This window comes from Salvelinus sp. IW2-2015, linkage group LG36 (genome assembly GCF_002910315.2).
Source record: "Salvelinus sp. IW2-2015 linkage group LG36, ASM291031v2, whole genome shotgun sequence".
NCBI lineage: Eukaryota > Metazoa > Chordata > Actinopteri > Salmoniformes > Salmonidae > Salvelinus > Salvelinus sp. IW2-2015.
In genome coordinates, this window is record NC_036875.1 from 17459075 (window position 1) to 17476913 (window position 17839).

General features: G+C 45.0%; 2 protein-coding genes across 4 annotated transcripts in view; one reads left to right on the forward strand and one right to left on the reverse strand.

Moving 5' to 3' along the window:
- The first annotated feature begins 316 nt into the window (after positions 1-316).
- On the forward strand, positions 317-7061 carry dipk2b (divergent protein kinase domain 2B). The gene is made up of 5 exons (XM_023980770.2): positions 317-852; positions 1658-1922; positions 3168-3341; positions 3830-4124; positions 5927-7061. The coding sequence occupies exons 1-5, from the start codon at positions 548-550 to the stop codon at positions 6319-6321; spliced, it is 1434 nt and encodes a 477-aa protein (XP_023836538.1). The 5' UTR covers positions 317-547; the 3' UTR covers positions 6322-7061.
- Positions 6828-17839, reverse strand: part of kdm6a (lysine (K)-specific demethylase 6A) — an 85176-nt gene continuing 74164 nt past the window's right edge. For all 3 annotated transcript variants that reach the window (XM_023980768.3, XM_023980767.3, XM_023980766.3), the window contains 12 exons: positions 16930-17059; positions 16631-16736; positions 15612-15817; positions 14827-14879; positions 14642-14716; positions 14232-14380; positions 13972-14086; positions 13479-13666; positions 9687-9828; positions 9446-9572; positions 8661-8831; positions 6828-7769 (listed from right to left, as the gene is read on the reverse strand). In XM_023980768.3, coding sequence (XP_023836536.1) covers positions 7743-7769; positions 8661-8831; positions 9446-9572; positions 9687-9828; positions 13479-13666; positions 13972-14086; positions 14232-14380; positions 14642-14716; positions 14827-14879; positions 15612-15817; positions 16631-16736; positions 16930-17059 — 1489 coding nt within the window. In that variant the 3' untranslated portion in view covers positions 6828-7742. The remainder of the gene's footprint in view (positions 7770-8660; positions 8832-9445; positions 9573-9686; positions 9829-13478; positions 13667-13971; positions 14087-14231; positions 14381-14641; positions 14717-14826; positions 14880-15611; positions 15818-16630; positions 16737-16929; positions 17060-17839) is intronic.

The following is a 17839-nucleotide window of genomic DNA, read 5'->3' on the forward strand; positions in this document are numbered from 1 at the left end:
AATAGATTGTGTAAAACAGATAGGACTGTTGGCCATGCATAATAAGGAATTGTATTAGTTCACCTCTGTGAGTGCTATGCAGTAGAAGCCTCCGGACCACTGGATTTCTAGGCTGGTCCCAGATCTGTTTGTGCTATCCTGGTCATTGTTAACACTCAGAGCATCTCACCCACTTAGGTGAGTGAGGCTACAAGGCCTCCGGGTGTCAGGTTTGGACTGCCCACATTAAGGAGGTAAGAGTGGTATGGGTGGGGTTAGGGGTCACGTGTTACAGGCTAGCTCAGGGTTGTAGCCAAGGTCGGAGGAAGCGCATCCACGGCAACAGGGCTATCTGCATCCTCCATGTGTTTCCTGTTGAGGTGCTGCTATTCAGGGTGGGTCGGAGAGAAAGAAAGAGGGAAAAAGAGAGGGACATAGAGCGAGACAGAGAGAGAGTGAGAGAGAGAGAAGAGAGAAAGAAAAGACTGACGAGGCCAAAGCTGAGTTGTTTGTATTAAGTTTCTGTCTGAGAACGTATCAGCGTGAGTGTGTGTCAGTATGTCTATGCATGTGTGGACGTATTTGTGATACGTGTATGAGAGTGTGCGTGTGTGTGGTCCTTCTCTCGATTCATCCCATCATGCCCCTAAAGCGTTGTGATCAGAGGGCCGTGGGGTTTATGAGGTTGACAGTGTGTGTGTTGAGTTGGCTGCTATGTGTGTGTTGGGGTCCAACAGTAGTGGAGGCTGCTGGTACTCCCCCTGCTCCCCAGCAGAAAGCCCTCAGCCTGCAGAGAGCCTTCCTGGGGCTGGACAAGTGCAATGCCTGCGTGGGGACGTCCATCTGTAAGAAGCTCTTGAAGGACCAGATAAGGTAGGTCTGTCTGTCTTACTAAGAATCAATAGCTGGGTACAATAGCGCTGATTTTGCACTCGCCTCTCATTTATTAAATACTTGTAAGTCCCTTTACAGTGAGCTCAGAACAGCACAAGGGATTGCATGTATGAATGTCACAGTCTTAGTGAATTGACGGTGCTATGACATAGACATCTATAATAGTCTGTGACCTGCTGTCCTAGCTGAATGGTTTTCAACCAACACCTGTGGTCATGATTCTGGGGGAAATCACACACAAACATATTTCCTGTGCACGTAGTACTGTATATTCCTAACACACTTCAATGATACAGTAATGTGTGGCAAGAGTCTTTGAGTGTAACGTCTTAAGGAATATTATGACAAAACATTTTCCACATACAGTAGTTAATGTTGATACACCCAAAACACACGGCACGCAATGTCCCAAGTCACCTGTCAAACTTCTGCCATCTGCCAGAGAAAATGGTTCAACTTCCATTGTTTCCAACGGATGCCGGGCAGTGTCCAGGAAAGAACAACTGAGCCTCAACTGTGATCCAAGACTAACATAGACTAACAAGATGAACATAGAAAATATCAGGGTAATACATTTGTTTTCTGATTATGATTTTGACCTTATTCTTATGACAAGCCACCATATTGGCAACTGTTCAAGTGGCCAACTCAAGGTTTTGTTACATTCTCCACAATGCTTTTACTCTAACATACAGTATTTCAAAGTATACTTTGGGTGCATCTCAATTGTCTTGATTAGCTTCCCCACCGCAGCTTGAATCACCCCCTCATCTCCCTGCCCCAGGTTTGATTGGTGGATGTCCACGGATACCACACTCCCATTGGCTGAGAAGCAGAGTTTCCCGGGGAACCTTACAGATGATTCATTAAGCTGGCGTCCTGTGGTCTTGTCGTTCCTCTCCTCCCCCCGTCTGCACTCGTCCTCCGACCGTTCAATCTGTCGCTCGGTGGGACGGCAGGGTCCCTGCAGCATCGAGGCCGTCCTCAGGGTCACACCCAGATTCCAGAGCTTGAACCAATCACATCTTTTGCTGCCCCATATTGTGAAGGTACGCATAGGTAGAGCAATATATATAGAGATATGTACACTATATATACAAAAGTATGTGGACACCCCTTCAAATGAGTGGATTTGGCTATTTCAGCCACAGCAGTTGGTGACAGGTGTATAAAATGGCTTTCAGTAGAATGGCTTTCTGAAGAGCTCTGTGACTTTCAACGTGGAACCATCATAGGATGCCACCTTTCCAACAAGTCCGTTTGTCAAATTTCAACTAAGTGCTGTTATTGTGAAGTGGAATCGTCTAGGAGCAACAATGGCTCAGCCGCGAAGCGGTAGGCCACACAAGCTCACAGAACGGGACCGTGCTGTCCTTGAGTTCCAAACTGCCTCAACATCAGCACAATAACTTTTAGTCGGGAGCATGAAATGGGTTTCCATGGCCAAGCAGCCGTACACAAGCCTAAGATCCTCATGCGTAATACCAAGCATTTGCTGTAGTGGTGTAAAGCCATTGGACTCTGGAATCACACTTCACCATCTGGCAGTGTGACGGATGAATCTGGGTTTGGCCGATGCCAGGAGAACTCTACCTGACCCAATGTATAGTGCCAACTGTAAAGTTTGGTGGAGGAGGAATAATGGTCTGGGGCTGTTTTTCATGGTTCGGGCTAGGCCCCTTCCTTCCAGTGAAAGGAAATATTAATGCCACAGCATACAATGACATTCTACATGATTCTGTGCTTCCAACTTTGTGGCAGCAGTTTGGAGAAGGCCCTTTCCTGTTTTAGCATGACAATGCCCCCGTGCACAAAGCAAGGCCCATACAGGAGTGGTTTGTTGAGTTCAGTGTGGAACAACTTGACTGGCCTGCACAGAGCCCTGACCTCAACCGCATCGAACACCTTTGGGATGAATTGGACTGCGAGCCTGCCCAACATCAGTGCCCAACCTCACTAATGCTCTTGTGGCTGAATGTGGAAGCACGTCTCCGCAGCAATGTTCTAACATTTAGTGGAAAGCCTTCCAAGAAGAGTTGAGGCTGTTATAGCAGCAAAGGGGGGAACCAACTCCATATTAATGCCCATTATTTTGGAATGAGATGTTCGACGAGCAAAGGTCCACATACTTTTGGTCATGTAGTGTATACTGTATATGACTTAGGGACTGGTAGGGGTGTGAATAGATGTTAACAGGTAGAGGTGTGGATGGGTACAGATATGCAAACAGGTGAGTAAACTTCAATATTCTGTAACGTGGCACCCTCCTGAAACCTTGGCTGTACCCCATCCAGGGTTTGGCACCTCCCCTGCTGCGCTGTCCCTCCCAGAGACTGCTGGACCGCGTTGTGCGCCGCTATGCTGAGGTGGTGGACGTGGGCAGTGTTCAGATGAAGCACTTCTCAGAGAGAGACAAACTACGGCTGCTCTACACGCTAGCTGTCAATCAACAGCCTCTCATACTGCAGGTGGGCCAGAGACATGCATAGATACTCACAGCCAGTTTCCCTGACACAGATAAATCCTAGGACTAAAAAGCATGTTCAAATGTAGATTCTCCATTGAAAGTGTTTATTTTTGCAAGAACTAGGAATAATCTGTTTCCAGGAAACCAGCCGTTGAGTGCAGGCATAAGTATACTCTAGCATTCTAAGTGCAAAACCAGGAACCTTGTGGACATCGTTCTGTAATGGCTTTGGATGACTGATGTAATCAAGGTTGTGGGTTCACCAGTTACTGTATATAGCTTTACTTTAACAATACTGACAATAGAAAGGTTATAGCTATTGGTATCCTATAAATACACGAACCATGGAGATTTTGATACACAATAAAAGCAGCAAAGACCTCAGATGACTGTGTCCGAGAACAGAAGGAATCATTCCCCCTGTAGGTTTAACCAAAACAAACAACCCGGCCCTCTGTTTGCTCACCATGTTCCCCTCCTCATCACCAGATGTTCCCAGGCACCGAGGGCTGGCCATTCCCCCGCTACCAGGGCTCGTGTGGCAGGCTGATGGTGTGGGCAAGCTCCAGGCCTCTGTGGGGCCTTTATGGTTCCTCCAGGGAGTTCGTCCAGAGGGTGGACGTGGCCTACCAGCTACTCCAGATCACCCAGGGCCTGGGCCACAACAGTCTGGGTTTCCTGCTCTACTACACCAGGCTAGAGGAGGATATGTTCGGACTGCTGGATGACCAGCGAGTGTTCATCACAGATGCCAGCAGCATAGGGGTCATTGACCTGGAGCAGGGTGAGTGGAACAAATGGGTACTAGCTCTGCCGTTATCAGAGGATAGGGGGACACTGCAGATATGGATGTGGATGATGAGGATGGTGTTGATGACGACGATAAGGGGTTTCACTTTCCCAAAGAAAAAGCTCTTTTACATGGGGTTGGGGAAAGAGGGTGGGCTCACCTCATCCATAACAGTGAAAATACAGCATATGTTCATAGCTGGGAGAGTCAGAAAGAGTCAGAGATGTGATCAGAATAAATATTCCTTTGAATATTCCTTGAAAGTACCTATCGTTATGAGCTTATTGTGTGGCTTACACAAGCATGTCTGTCTGATCCACTGCATAGAAACAAATCAAATCAAAGTTTATTTGTCACCTGTGTCGAATACAACAGGTCTAGTAGACCTTACAGTGAAATGCTTACTTACAGGCTCTAACCAATAGTGCAAAAAAGGTATTAGGTGAACAATAGGTAACTAAAGAAATAAAAACAACAGTGAAAAACAGTAGCGAGGCTATATACAATAGCGAGGCTATAAAAGTTGCGAGGCTACATACAGACACCGGTTAGTCAGGCTGATTGAGGTAGTATGTACATGTAGATATTGTTAAAGTGACTATGCATATATGATGAACTGAGAGTAACAGTAGCGTAAAGAGGGGTTGGCGGGTGGCGGGACACAATGCAGATAGCCCAATTAGCCAACACACAAGCAGAGGGATTTTTCCAGAAACATCACTGTACTATCAAGGTTGTCTTTAATCATTATCAGCCAGATGTAGCTGATAGTGTTATTTAGAACCTCACACAGGAAGGATATATTTTACTCTGTTCCTCTTTTTAGAAACCGTCAATTAATACACTTCCTTTTTTTCTGTTCTGCAAATCATTATATTGGGGTCACAAACATCTATGCTCTTATCGGACAAGTTTAGGTAGAACCTCCCTGTTTCAAAACATTTTCTCCCTATTGAACACAACACAGGTTTATTTTGTGTGCTAGTAATCGGAGGCAATGGTGTCCCTTTTAGCTCTTCTACTGAGATGCTGTGTGCTGTAACAGAATTGGAATTACCTACAACAGACAAAAAAGCTCCCTGGTAATGAGAGTAGTGAAGTTCCTTTCTTTATGAAACAAAGACAATATATTCCACTGTATCAGATATACAGAAGCTCAGTGGGGACATTTAATGATGTCAGTTATCTTTGTGTTGGTCAGGATCCTTGCTGTGGCATCATATGGACAATTGGGTTGGAATAACGTGGGCAATAGGCCCACACACAGACTAGGGAAGTTTATCCTTATAATGACTGTCATCTCAGCAGTAAAAGAGGACTCAGTGGCAAACCTTGTTTGTTGATATTACAAACTAGGGAATGGATGCAGAGAAATTATACAGTATATAAAACGTATACACTGAGTATACCAAACATTAGGAACACTTTCCTAATATTGAGTTGCACTCCGACACTCTCCTCTAAAACATTTTATTTTGCACCTTCTTTAACTCCGTGTTGTTGGAAAAGGTCCCATAGGTAAACATTTCACTGTTAAGCCATGTTCATATTGGCAGTTTGAAGAGACTCAAATCCAATTTCTGGCATATCTGATACAAATCTGTTATTTTTCCTGCTGTCTGTACCGACAGGTTTGAAAAACAAAACTTATTTGAGCATTAAGGCCTGCAGTGTGAACAAGGCTTTAGTCTACATCTGCATGTGACTAATAAAATTTGATATCAACTACACTTATCCAGTCTTTTTAGTAAGGGTCAAATATTTGGATACGGTCACACTTACCCTCTCTCTTCCAGGGTTCCCCCCAGACCCTCCCTCCCAAACAGGCTCTGGCGGGGACATCTTCTCCTGCCTGGGTCAGGGTGCATCCCCCTGCCATCGCTCTCCTCCCTGCAGCTCTGTCCGCCCTACCCAGAGCCTCACTCTGCTCTGCACAGCACTCCTGCCCAGACTGCTGCTCACAGAGAGGGGGGCCCAGCCAACCAGGCTACCCATGGAGGGTGAGGCAGAGGCGGGGAGGTTGGCAAGAGACGTGCCCCTGTTGCTGGGTGTGTGTGCAGACCCTAGCCAGCCTGACTGGAAGATCATGGCAGCAGTAGGATCTCTGATGGACCTGCTAAAACCCATGAGGCCCTGCAACCCACACTACACCTACAGGTACCCAGAGTGCAGATACAACCAAGACTACTGAGAGCTGGCAGGACTACAATACCCATACTACCCTGCTACAGCCATAGACAATGTTAAGTCCACAGGTGCCCAGAGTGCACATATGAACTGTGATCCAGACAGTTGGTGGGACTGCAGAGCTTTGATATTAGACTGACAAAGGGACTCTGGAGTGTTGTGTGCTGGAATGACTATGCACTGAGCTGAATTGACTACGCACACAAAGGGGGTGGTGGTTCTGCACGGGGTAGTGTATGTGAAGTCTGTAGTACTTAGCAGCTTGTAGTGCTTGCCTGTAGTGTAGTGCTTGCCTGTAGTGTAGTGCTTGCCTGTAGTGTAGTGCTTGCCTGCTGCTTACCTGCTTTAGACCTCAGCTACTTTCAGGTAGTGAACCGGTCACAGCAGCTCTGTGCATCATAGGAGATGAACATGTAAAGAAGAAACATGAGAAGTTCCACATGAAAATAAAGAACTTCTGTTAAATGGCGCATAAAACATCTTTCAAACAATAAAAGCATTTCAAGGAGGGTCTCTGCAAAATGCTTTGCTAAAGCAATTTTATTCATTTAGAAAACAGGAGGGGCCGTGTATAAAATGACACGACTCCTTCAAATTTAATGGCAGGAACTCTGAAGAAAAAAATTACAGCATTCCAACAAAGATTTTCAAGCAAATAAATATGCATTTTATAAATAAGGAAAATTTACAACAAGATTAAAAATAAAATGAAAATCACAAATTAAAGTTTATTCCTTAAAAGTCTATGTGCAACCCATTTCTCTTGGTGACTTGGCTGTTTTTACCTCTCATTTTATTCACTGTTTTTTACCTACAGAACCAAAACATTATTATGGTTCCAAAATAACAATAAAACTGTAAAAAAAAATATAAATCGCTCTAACTCTTTACATTACAAAATGTTGTTTTCTTATTATTTTCTTGCCCAAAGTAGTATCTATCTAACATACAAAAGACCAGCTATGCTAGGACTCATCTCAAGGGAAACAAACTTAGAGAAGGTGTATATCAGCCCACAAACAGAATTAAAAAAGGAACAATTCTGCAAGTCAGTAGTCTGTGTGACGTTGTTGCCAGTTATAACATAATATATACAAAAAGTCGCCAGTCACAATTTTTTGTCCATTTTTGTGTGTTTTTCTAGAGAAGTTACAGCTGAGCCAGGCAGCATTGGAACAGTCTGGTGGCAGTAGCTGGCAGGAGCAATGCCCTCCCCCTCCAGTCCTTTAGGGGGAGGACACCTCTGCTCTGCTCTGGGCAGGTTGCATAGACACACAGCTTTTCACACAGCTGCCTTGTGGGATAGCTACAGAGAGCAGTGGAGGACTGCTGGCTTACTTCCTGAATATCAGAAAAGGGTATTCTGGTAGGTTTCGGGAGTCCAGGGAGGATTCTTATTGTCCTCAGAACAACAGAATGTTACCGTCAAGAGGAGGAAGGCAGAGGAGCGGCCTGTTGAGGGAGAGAGGGATGAGATTCATTTTGGCTATGTAAACAGTTAAACTCCTAAAGCCTTACTAGTGAACTAGTACACTTTTACAAAGTGTGCATGATCATATACTCTTACTTGAACTAATGTGAACACTGACTCACTAGTGTGTAGACTTACTACCTTCAATACTATCACATTTTAAGAGTGAATGTGCTCTTCAATGATACCATATGGCAGTGACTGCAGTAATTATGCAAGGAGGAATGATAGCCTAAGTGAATGTTGGCTCCTTGCACAATGCAAGTCTTCCTCGGTCCCTCTGGCTTGTCAATATGGTGTTTATGTCCATTTATTTCCCCACTTGTTTATGCCTCCATCCTTGGTATAGTAGCTAGTTAGCTAGCTTGATTTGCACTGTTTTAGCATTTCTAAGCACACCACTCGACCAGGTATTAGAGGAAGAGAAAAGCAAAATTAAATACTCCTCCTTGGTGGACTTTTAGGGAGATTAATGTAGAAAAATCTAACACTTCCCCTCTACATGCCTGTCACAGACTCAATGGCAAGGGAAACTTTGTGGGCCGGACCCAGAATTGATATAATGTTGCAAATTTGCTAGTGAGATCTCAAGACAGGTAGAGTAGAAGCAGAGTAGAGAAACAATTCGATTGAAAGACAACCTGAACAAACCTTAATGCATAGCCAATATGATTTATATAGGACATTTATTTATCAGGATATTTTCTGCTGGACAATTTATCCAGCAGTTTTTATTTGTCTGCTTTTATATATTTTTATGAGCCAAGAGTCGGCAATTACCAGCTAATGGAAACACTGGTGTAAACTATTTATGTGACGTGGTCATTAACCTATTGGTCATCATAAAATCACTAGTGTCCTTGCTGACTTACGAGTGTGAACTGGTCGTAGACCTGTGTGAGGTCGTCCATCTTGTACTGCTCCAGCACCACAAAGTTATCCAGGTTACAGCTCCCCCTACGGGCACAGTCCTGACAGTGCACCACGTATGTCTTCCTGCTGTTGCTCTCACTGGTTACAAACAGCAGGTCAAACACCTCCACCTGCAGATGGAGGGAGAGGTGAGATTGTGAAAGGAGGTAGGTGTGTGCGCGTTCACATGTGTGTATGTGAACGTTTAAAGGTAAAAATGTTAAATCACGAACCAATTTTTTTTTTCTCACAATTTTTTAAAATCACAGTGCAGTTATCACAAAACTACCACTAACAGCTCCCGATCATCATCACAAAGGGAAAACATTTTACAAATAGGCCTACTTATGCAACAATGGGAGTCTGGGTGCGCAGCACACGTGTTTAGATGGAGCGGTCGGATAGAAATTGAGTGAGACACGTAACGGAGAGAAAAGAGAACGTAGGGAGAAGAATGTGATTACTTGGCTAGGTTTCGCTAATGCTCATACAAGAGGCTTTTTGCCCCTTGCCAGATAGTCGCTGTGAATAAAAATGTGTTCTTAATTGACTAAAGGTTGCTTTCGGGACAACATTACAGCTGCCCGAAGCAGATTCCAGATGGCGCCTACTGTATGACTGCGGTAGAACTTCATTGCCCCAGAGAGGTCATACCACGCAATACGAATTGACGTGGAATTTTTATTAAACGTTCTAACGGAAAAACGAAGAAAAATTGTCTCTGTCACATCCCTAGTGTGTGTACCTCGCAGATGCTGCAATAATGTGCGGGCTCGTCCCTGGTCCTGCCATGCCACACCAGCTCCTTGCCTGCCGCCTGCAGCAGCTCCCGCAGCATCTGACACTGCTTCAATGTCCGCAGCAGACAGTACCTAGCAGAGACAGACAGACGCGTACAGGGGTTAGCTGTGTGTGTGCGTGAGAGAGTGAGTGAGTCTGTGAGCGAGAGAGAGAGAACGAATGATGTGTGTGCGCGTGTGACTCACTTGATCATCTGGAAGAGCTTGCTGTCGGACACTTTGATGTTCCTGGCCATGTTCCAGGAGAGGTGTATCATTGGGACGATGGACTTCACGCTTTGCAGCTTATTCCACTCATATCGCTCTACCGCCAGCTTATACTGGTATGCTGGAGAGAGGGAGACATGTAAGGAGAGGGAAAGARAGAAAATGGGATAAAGGGGAAAGAGGAGCAGGAAGAAGAGAATCAAATGACAATTCAATTTCAAACTTCACTATGTCATAGCCACAAGTTGACACTGTCATACGCCTAGTTTCCTGAAACAAGTCATGTGTCGCAAATCCCTACCTCACAGGAGAGGCAGAAATACCTTCTGGAACACGTGAACTTTCATATACCTTAATAAAAAACTTGTATAGCATCTATAAATATGAATAAAATTGTTATATTACGAGCCTAGTTGGTTTAGCCACGGAAAAAGGTCATGGATGGGCTGGATATGCCGAGAGATGAGTTCAGATTGGTCTGCCATGTAGCATGCTTCTGTCTATAACATGAGCTGCTCAGTATGAGTAGGTAATCCTTTCTAACACAGCTTTTTTGAAAGGTATCACAAAGAACTATGATAATGTTGCCAATGCTCTCCACTCTCCACCTTTCACTTTCTGGAGGACCTAGTTTTGAAATCAGTGGAATGCCCAGTGGAAGTAGAGTATGATAGCTAAGGAGATGGAGAAAATTCAGGCGTTCGATTGCAAATATATGCAGAGGGAGTTAAAGAGAATACACAAAGGCTGATGTATAAAACACCTGTCTCTGGATTACATCTTCAAACTAAGTCCAACCATGGCATCCGTGACAGAGAGGGAGAAGCGTTCATCCATGAATACAGGTAAGAGAGTCTAGCTACATTTTCAGATATTATACGTTTCTAATTTTGCCAAAGTATTTTTCATTGCAAGTAAAAACGTACTGTTAGCTAGCTAGCTTAACGTTTGCTGACTGGCTCGCTAGCTAACGTTACGTGTCTGATCTGTGTAGAAATATTAGTCATATCTCAGAGCCATTTGCATTGCTAGCTAGCTAACATTGAACCTATTTGGTTAGCTTTAGCTACCTGTAGATTCATGCAGGGTAGTAACATTATGAGTTGGGATTATGGATCATTGTTTAGCTAGCTACATGTCTAAACAAAAGACTCCACTATGAAAGTAACCATTTGAGTGTACCGTTTACACGTTCTTTATACTGTGCATGTGACAAATAAACAGATTTGATTTAATTTGATTTAGTGTGTGTTTAGAAGAGACAGTAATGTGAAGAACAACATGACCAGCACTAAAGTCAAATTATGATATAACGTTAGGCCAACGAGACAATGTCCTAGTAAAAAAAAATACTCGTTAGAATGCCTTGTTTTTATTTTGTCACACTCACAACCGTAAGCTATTTTCTATAATTAGCTCGACCATTAACTTGTAATTAATGATCTTGTGGGTTTATTTTCCTGTAATAATTAATACAAAATTAGCTAAAGTTAAGATGTTGTCTGCTATATATGGTCAATTTTTGAACTAGATAGCCAGCTAACTTAACATTAGCTAGCTAGCTGACAAGTTTGAAACTAACCAAAACATTGTTTAGAAAGTTGCTTTTAGTTGCCAAATTTGCTAGATTGACATATTCACAGCATTCGGGAAGTATTCAGACTCCTTGACTTTTTCCACATTTTGTTACGTTATAGACTTATTCTAAAAGTGATTAAACTGTTTCCCCCCCTAATCAATCTACACACAATAACCCATAATAACAAAGCAATACGTTTTTTGTTGTTGCAATTATTACATTTACATAAGTATTCAGGTCCTTTACTCAGTACTTTGTTGAAGCACCTTTGGCAGCGATTACAGCCTCGGGTTATCTTGGGTATGACGCTACAAGCTTGGCACACCTGTATTTGGGGAGTTTCTCCCATTCTTCTCTGCAGATCCTCTCGAGCTCTGTCAGGTTGGATGGAGAGCATTGCTGCACAGTTATTTTCAGGTCTTTCCAGAGATGTTCAATCGGGTTCAAGTCCGGGCCACTCAAGGACATTCAGAGACTTGTCCTGAAGTCACTCCTGCATTGTCTTGGCTGTGTGCTTAGGGTCGTTGTCCTGTTGGAAGGTGAACCTTTGCCTCAGTCTGAGGTCCTGAGCGCTCTGGAGCAGGTTTCATCAAGGATCTCTCTGTACTTTTCTCCGTTCATCTTTCCCTCGATCCTGACTAGTCTCCCAGTCCCTGCCACTGAAAAACATCCCCACAGCATGATGCTGCCACCACCATGCTTCACCGTAGGGATGGTGCCAGGTTTCCTCCAGACGTGACGCTTGGCATTCAGGTCAAATAGTTTGATCTTGGTTTCATCAGACCAGAGAATCTTGTTTCTCATGGTCTGAGTCCTTTAGGTGCCTTTTGGCAAACTCCAAGCGGGCTGTCATGTGCCTTTTTACTGAGGAATGGGTTCCGTCTGGCCACTCTACCATAAAGGCCTGATTGGTGGAGTGCTGCAGAGATGGTTGTCCTTCTGGAGCGTTCTCCATCGCCGCAGAGGAACTCTGGAGCGCTGTCAGAGTGACCATCGGTTTCTTAGTCACCTCCCTGACCAAAGCCCTTTTCCCTTGATTGCTCAGTTTTGCTTCCCGCCCAGCTCTAGGAAGAGTCTTGGTGGTTCCAAACTTCTCCCATTTTAAGAATGATGGAGTCCACTGTGTTCTTGGGGACCTTCAATGCTAGAGACATTTTTTGGTACCCTTCCCCAGATCTGTGCCTTGACACAATCCTGTCTCGGAGCTCTACGGACAATTCCTTCGACCTCATGGCTTGGTTTTKTCTCTGACATGCACTGTTAACTGTGGGACCTTATATAGGCAGGTGTGTGCCTTTCCAAATCATGTCCAATCAATTGAAATTACCACAGGTGGACTCCAATCAAGTTGTAGAAACATCAAGGATAATCAATGGAAAAAGGATGCACCTGAGCTCAATTTTGAGTCTCATAGCAAAGGGTCTGAATACTTATGTAAATAAGGTATCTGTTTATTTTAAATTTGCAAACATTTCTAAAAACCTGTTTTTGCTTTGTCATTATTGGGTATTGTGTGTAGATTGATGAGGGGAAAAAGTAATTTCATCCATTTTAGAATAAGGCTGTAATGTAACAAAATGTGAAAAAAGGGAAGGGGTCTGAATACTTTCCAAATCTACTTTCCAAATGACATTGGATGACAATAGAATGTTTATGATGTCACTGCAACAACTGTATACAGACATGTCGATCGTAGTATAAACAAGCCTTTAGTCTTGAAATCTTTGGTTGTTTAGTACATGGCCTCACATGAATTCTTAAAGAGATGGGTGGGGCTAAGGCTTAAGAGGGTGTGAATGATGCTGAATAGGTGTAGACAAAGAAGAGCTCTCCAGTATGTGTACCAAAACATCCAAGGTCCATTTTCTCAAAAGTGGGGTTTCAAGTTTATCAACTTTCAAAGCAGAATTACTTTCCCCTTGTTTCTCAACTATAGTGTGTGATATACCATTTTCTTGCTTGGAGTTTCTACTTTTATCCAATGTAAAAAAACAACAACATTAAAACCGTTGCTACATAAGACCGAATCGAGCCGGTCGGTCATAGATCTCAATGTGTCAGTCCACGCCTATCAGCATCCATCCATCATCTTTTAATGATGTCCCAACAAATTCGACGTAAAACCCATAAAACAACCGTGTATTCCCATATTAAACATATCCCTTTGTCCTCCATGTCCCTTCCGGTCTTACCGGTGAGAGGTCCTACGTTCCAGGCGATATTGTTGCACCAGCCGATGGCCTGGACCCAGTGGACGGTGCCCGTGTTGAGCCACACCAGGTCTCCGGGACGCTGGATGAAGCGGTAGACGGGGACGTCTGCCTCGTACAGGTCCTCCAGGTTGGGCCACCATGACCCCATCAGGAAGTTGATGTTGTTCCTGCAGGAAACACACACACGTCCGATATTAGAAACAGAGGATGCACATGGACACTCGCTCATACTCTGAAGACCCCCTACTCATACTCTGGGTAGTTCATAAATACAAAAATGTAAAAATACATTTTTACATCTGCAATGAATGAAAAGTCGAGATATTCACTTTCCTTTAATTGGTACCAAGTATACCACTTAAATCTTGAGTTAAGACATCTCTAACCTTACAGACTGCACTGGCTGTAAAGAGACAGAGATAGGATATCAACTTTGTGTTGGGTTAGAGGTAGGAGATTTTTGTTGACGTACTTTTCACAGAAGTCGTTGATGATTCCCCAGTAATGTTCGGGCACTGCGAACCACTCACAGTCCCCCGGGCCAATGTTGATGTTCACTGAACAGAAATTATTGTTCTCCTGGTGACCTAGAAGACAAGACACAAATACCTGGTTAAACAAAACACACTACAGTTACTACTAACAAACAGCATTATGTGTGTGGACCCATGTGTGTGTGTGTGTGTGTGTGTGTCTCTGCGGCATGTGTGGCTCTCGCTGTGTGTGTCTAACCTGGCGTCCTGCTCCCAGGGACCTTCATGTAGAGCTGGACAGTGTTCATGCCCAGGATGGTGTGTCCTACGTGGCTGAGCAGGTTGCCAGCAGACACCACTCTGGCAAACGCTGGCAGCTTGCTGAGCTCCTGCAGCTGCAGCTTCCACCTGGAAGGTCACAGAGCAAGGGTCAGAGGTCAACATTACAGCACAGACACACACCGCTCCCAAACTGACGGATCCTCTTTATGATACCAATGCCCAGTCCTACCTAGGCCATACCCTTTCTGTGTTTGTAAATCTGAAGGGACTGGAGGGGTGAAAGGACAAGGGTTGTTTTGGGACCAGGCCATAATCTGGTTCATATGAAAATTGTCAAATTAAAGACAAAACATCACAGAACCACATAGTATTGGGTGGAACACTTACTTCCTCTCGTCAGACAGGTCGATGTTGGTGCCAAACTTGATGTGTTTGAAGGGCCCTTTCCTCCGCCGTGTCGCACTGTGGGATCATGGGATATGTAGTTTAGACAGAGCAGAGAGATATCACACAATGCATGCCTACAGACAGACAGAGAGAAAGACCGAAAGAGACAGGGACAGACATCTTACCTCTCTGCATTGGCTGCCTCTGCCTCCTGCTCCTTCTTCTTCTCATTCTCCTCCTGGAAAATACATTTAATATAGGTATATTTTGAGCATATCTGTTCATTGAGTGAGTTCAGTAAATGGAGTGCAACAAACATTCTAAGCTGGGAAGATATTCTGTTTAAGTGACAAAGCTATGTCTGGAGTGTCCATGTGAATATTCAGTGACAACATACCACTCAAAACGGTGTTTCTATTCAACAAGGCCTTGTACTGACTTTTTTACCCCCTTTTTCTCCCCAATTTCGTGGTATCCAATTGTTAGTAGTTACTGTCTTGTCTCATCGCTACAACTCCCGTACGGGCTCGGGAGAGACGAAGGTCGAGAGCCATGCTCCTCCGAAACACAACCCAACCGCACTGCTTCTTAACACAGCGCACATCCAACCCGGAAGCCAGCCGCACCAATGTGTCGGAGGAAACACCGTACACCTAGCGACCTGGTCAGCGTGCACTGTGCCCGGCCCGCGACAGGAGTCGCTAGTGCGCGACGAGACAAGGATATCCCTGCCGGCCAAACCCTCCCTAACCCGGACGACGCTAGACCAAATGTGCGTCGCCCCATGGACCTCCCGATCGTGGCCGGCTGCGACAGAGCCTGGACTCGAACCCAGAGTCTCTGGTGGCACAGCTAGCACTGCGATGCAGTGCCTTAGACCACTGCGCCACCCGGGAGGCGCCTTGTACTGACTTTGTTTGGAGATGATGGTGGTGGATTTGTGTATGTACGTGCATCTCCCTCTACTAACCCGTAGTGACTCCTGGAAGGACGAGGCCTGGTACTGGGCATACTTGGCAATGGTGGTGTGTGATTGGCTGCTCTGGCAGCGCCACATCTTCTTTGTGCCACTCAGGTCCCAGTTCTCGTCGGTGGGCTGAGACAGCTGGGTCCGCACCTCCACCAGGTGGTCTGGGTTAGCCTCCACCAGGGTCTTAGTGGAGAACAGACCCAGGTCTGAGAGAGGGGAGGGGGGAGAAGGGTGGGACGGAGGAAGGAGTGGAGGGAGAGAAAGAAGGGTGGAGGGAGAAGGGACAGAGTAGGAGAGGAAAGAAAATAGGGAGACAGAGGATGGGGATTGAGGGAAAGGGAGAAAAAGTGGAGTGGAAAAATGTTTAGTATGGGATGTTTAGTACCACTCCCAACTGGCATGGGCAACAGCAAAACATCGGTCAGGGAAATTCAGCCAATTTCTGCTAAGACGGCAAAATCTTTCCCAGAGCAGTAAAACACAGAGTTCAGAAGAACTAGCTTAATGAACTAAAAGCTATTTATCCATCCAGTTATTAAGAGTGAGTTTCTAGCCTGTGTGTGGTGTGCTACAGTACAGTGATGCAGTTGCGAGCTAGCTGATGAAGTGAGGGAGCCAATAGCTTTCCTTGGCAGCCATTGGCTACTTTACTTCAGATGCTATACATGTAATGACACTCTCTGCTTGCAGGTGGTGCTGTTGTCATACATGTTAAGTTGTTCAACACACAAACATACACATCCCCACCCACCCAAGCCTGTGAGAGAGTGAATGAGTGCAAACACACACACCCTCACACACACCCTCACACACACACAAGCAAATGAGTGCGTACAGACACACAAAGCTTTTATTTCTGTCCTTAGGGGAGAAACATTCAAGTAAAATTCAAATGAGATCCCAATCAGGACTAGAATGATGACTAATGTTTGTTTTGCTAGAGTGTGTAAGCAAAGTGTAATTCCCCCAGCAAGTAGTGTGTAACGACGGTATAGGACTACCATCAGTGTGTAACTCACCCAGTTTGAGCGCCCCGGCAAGCCCTCTGATGACGGTGACAGGGTTGGAGGGGTTGGTACAGAACTGATGGAGCGGAGGGAAGAACGCATCCCTCTTATTCTCCAGCTACACACCACGGGAGAGAAACACACACACATTAGACTTTTGACTTGCAAACTAGACCGTTCTGATGAAGTCTAAGACCTTTTCCTGGGACAGCGACGGAAGCAACTAAAAACTTCAGGATGAAAACTACATTTACTGTTGCAAGTAAAAAGTAATAAAATCTCAACAAAAACCCTTGTGGCTGTATACTCACGTAGATGCTGGGTGTGGGGGGGTTGAGTTTGTCCTTTGGCAGTGAGGGCGAGGGGGGCGGAGGGGGTCTGGGCGGGGGACACTTTTCTAGGAGGACACTGCTGTTGGACAGGCCGTTCTTCCCCAGGTTCCTAAAGACGTAGGGGGACAGAGAGAGAGCGAGATCACGTCTGGCTGCTCAATGACACTGAGATGAACCATGCTTCAGCTAATAGCAGCAGCACAAGCCAACACAATGAGTCTGGAATCTAGACAGACATGCATTGTGCAGCACAATTAAAACAGACCAGTGTTAGAACAGAACTTGAGGCTCAGTAAGAGAAAGAACCCTAGAGTAGCGGTTCACCAAAGCTATAGTCATACACAGAGCAGTATATGTGCAGTAGAATAACACCTATGGCTCAGGTTGTGTACACATGGCTTACTGGTCAGGATCTCTACAGCCCTGTCAGTTACTGGACACTCCTTGTACACACCACATATACCCCTTTCGGAAACATTAGCCACCCACCTCTCCAACCCACTGATAGCCTGACCTACATCAGAGCACACTCTCCACACTCATTGGGCCCCAAATAAAGTATTTGGCTGCCCAGACCAGAACTGAAACAGGCCAGGCTAAGGGCTAACTGGCCAATAGGGCCAGGCTGGGCTGCTACAGCACCAAGACCTTCAACTCAAACCAAACAGTCAGCAGCGACCCCCACAATAAACTCTATATGACACAGACGGTGAGTGAACTCTAGTTGACTCTAGTTCAGGGTATTCAAGTTGGGGTCACGGGGGAATTACAGTGGGGTCGCCAAAATTGGAACAAAACATTAAGAGTACAGATTATTGTATGGGACAATATACAAGAAAGCTAATTTGGAGGGGAAAAAAATTGTAAATGTATTTTTATTTTTTTGAAA

Excerpts from the sequence above, each read along its gene's own strand:
- dipk2b (XM_023980770.2), top strand. The coding sequence starts at position 548 with ATGTGTGGACGTATTTGTGATACGTGTATGAGAGTGTGCGTGTGTGTG. Across the intron at positions 3,342-3,829 it reads AACAGCCTCTCATACTGCAG|ATGTTCCCAGGCACCGAGGG; the intron begins GTGGGCCAGAGA and ends CCTCATCACCAG. Across the intron at positions 4,125-5,926 it reads GGTCATTGACCTGGAGCAGG|GGTTCCCCCCAGACCCTCCC; the intron begins GTGAGTGGAACA and ends TCTCTCTTCCAG.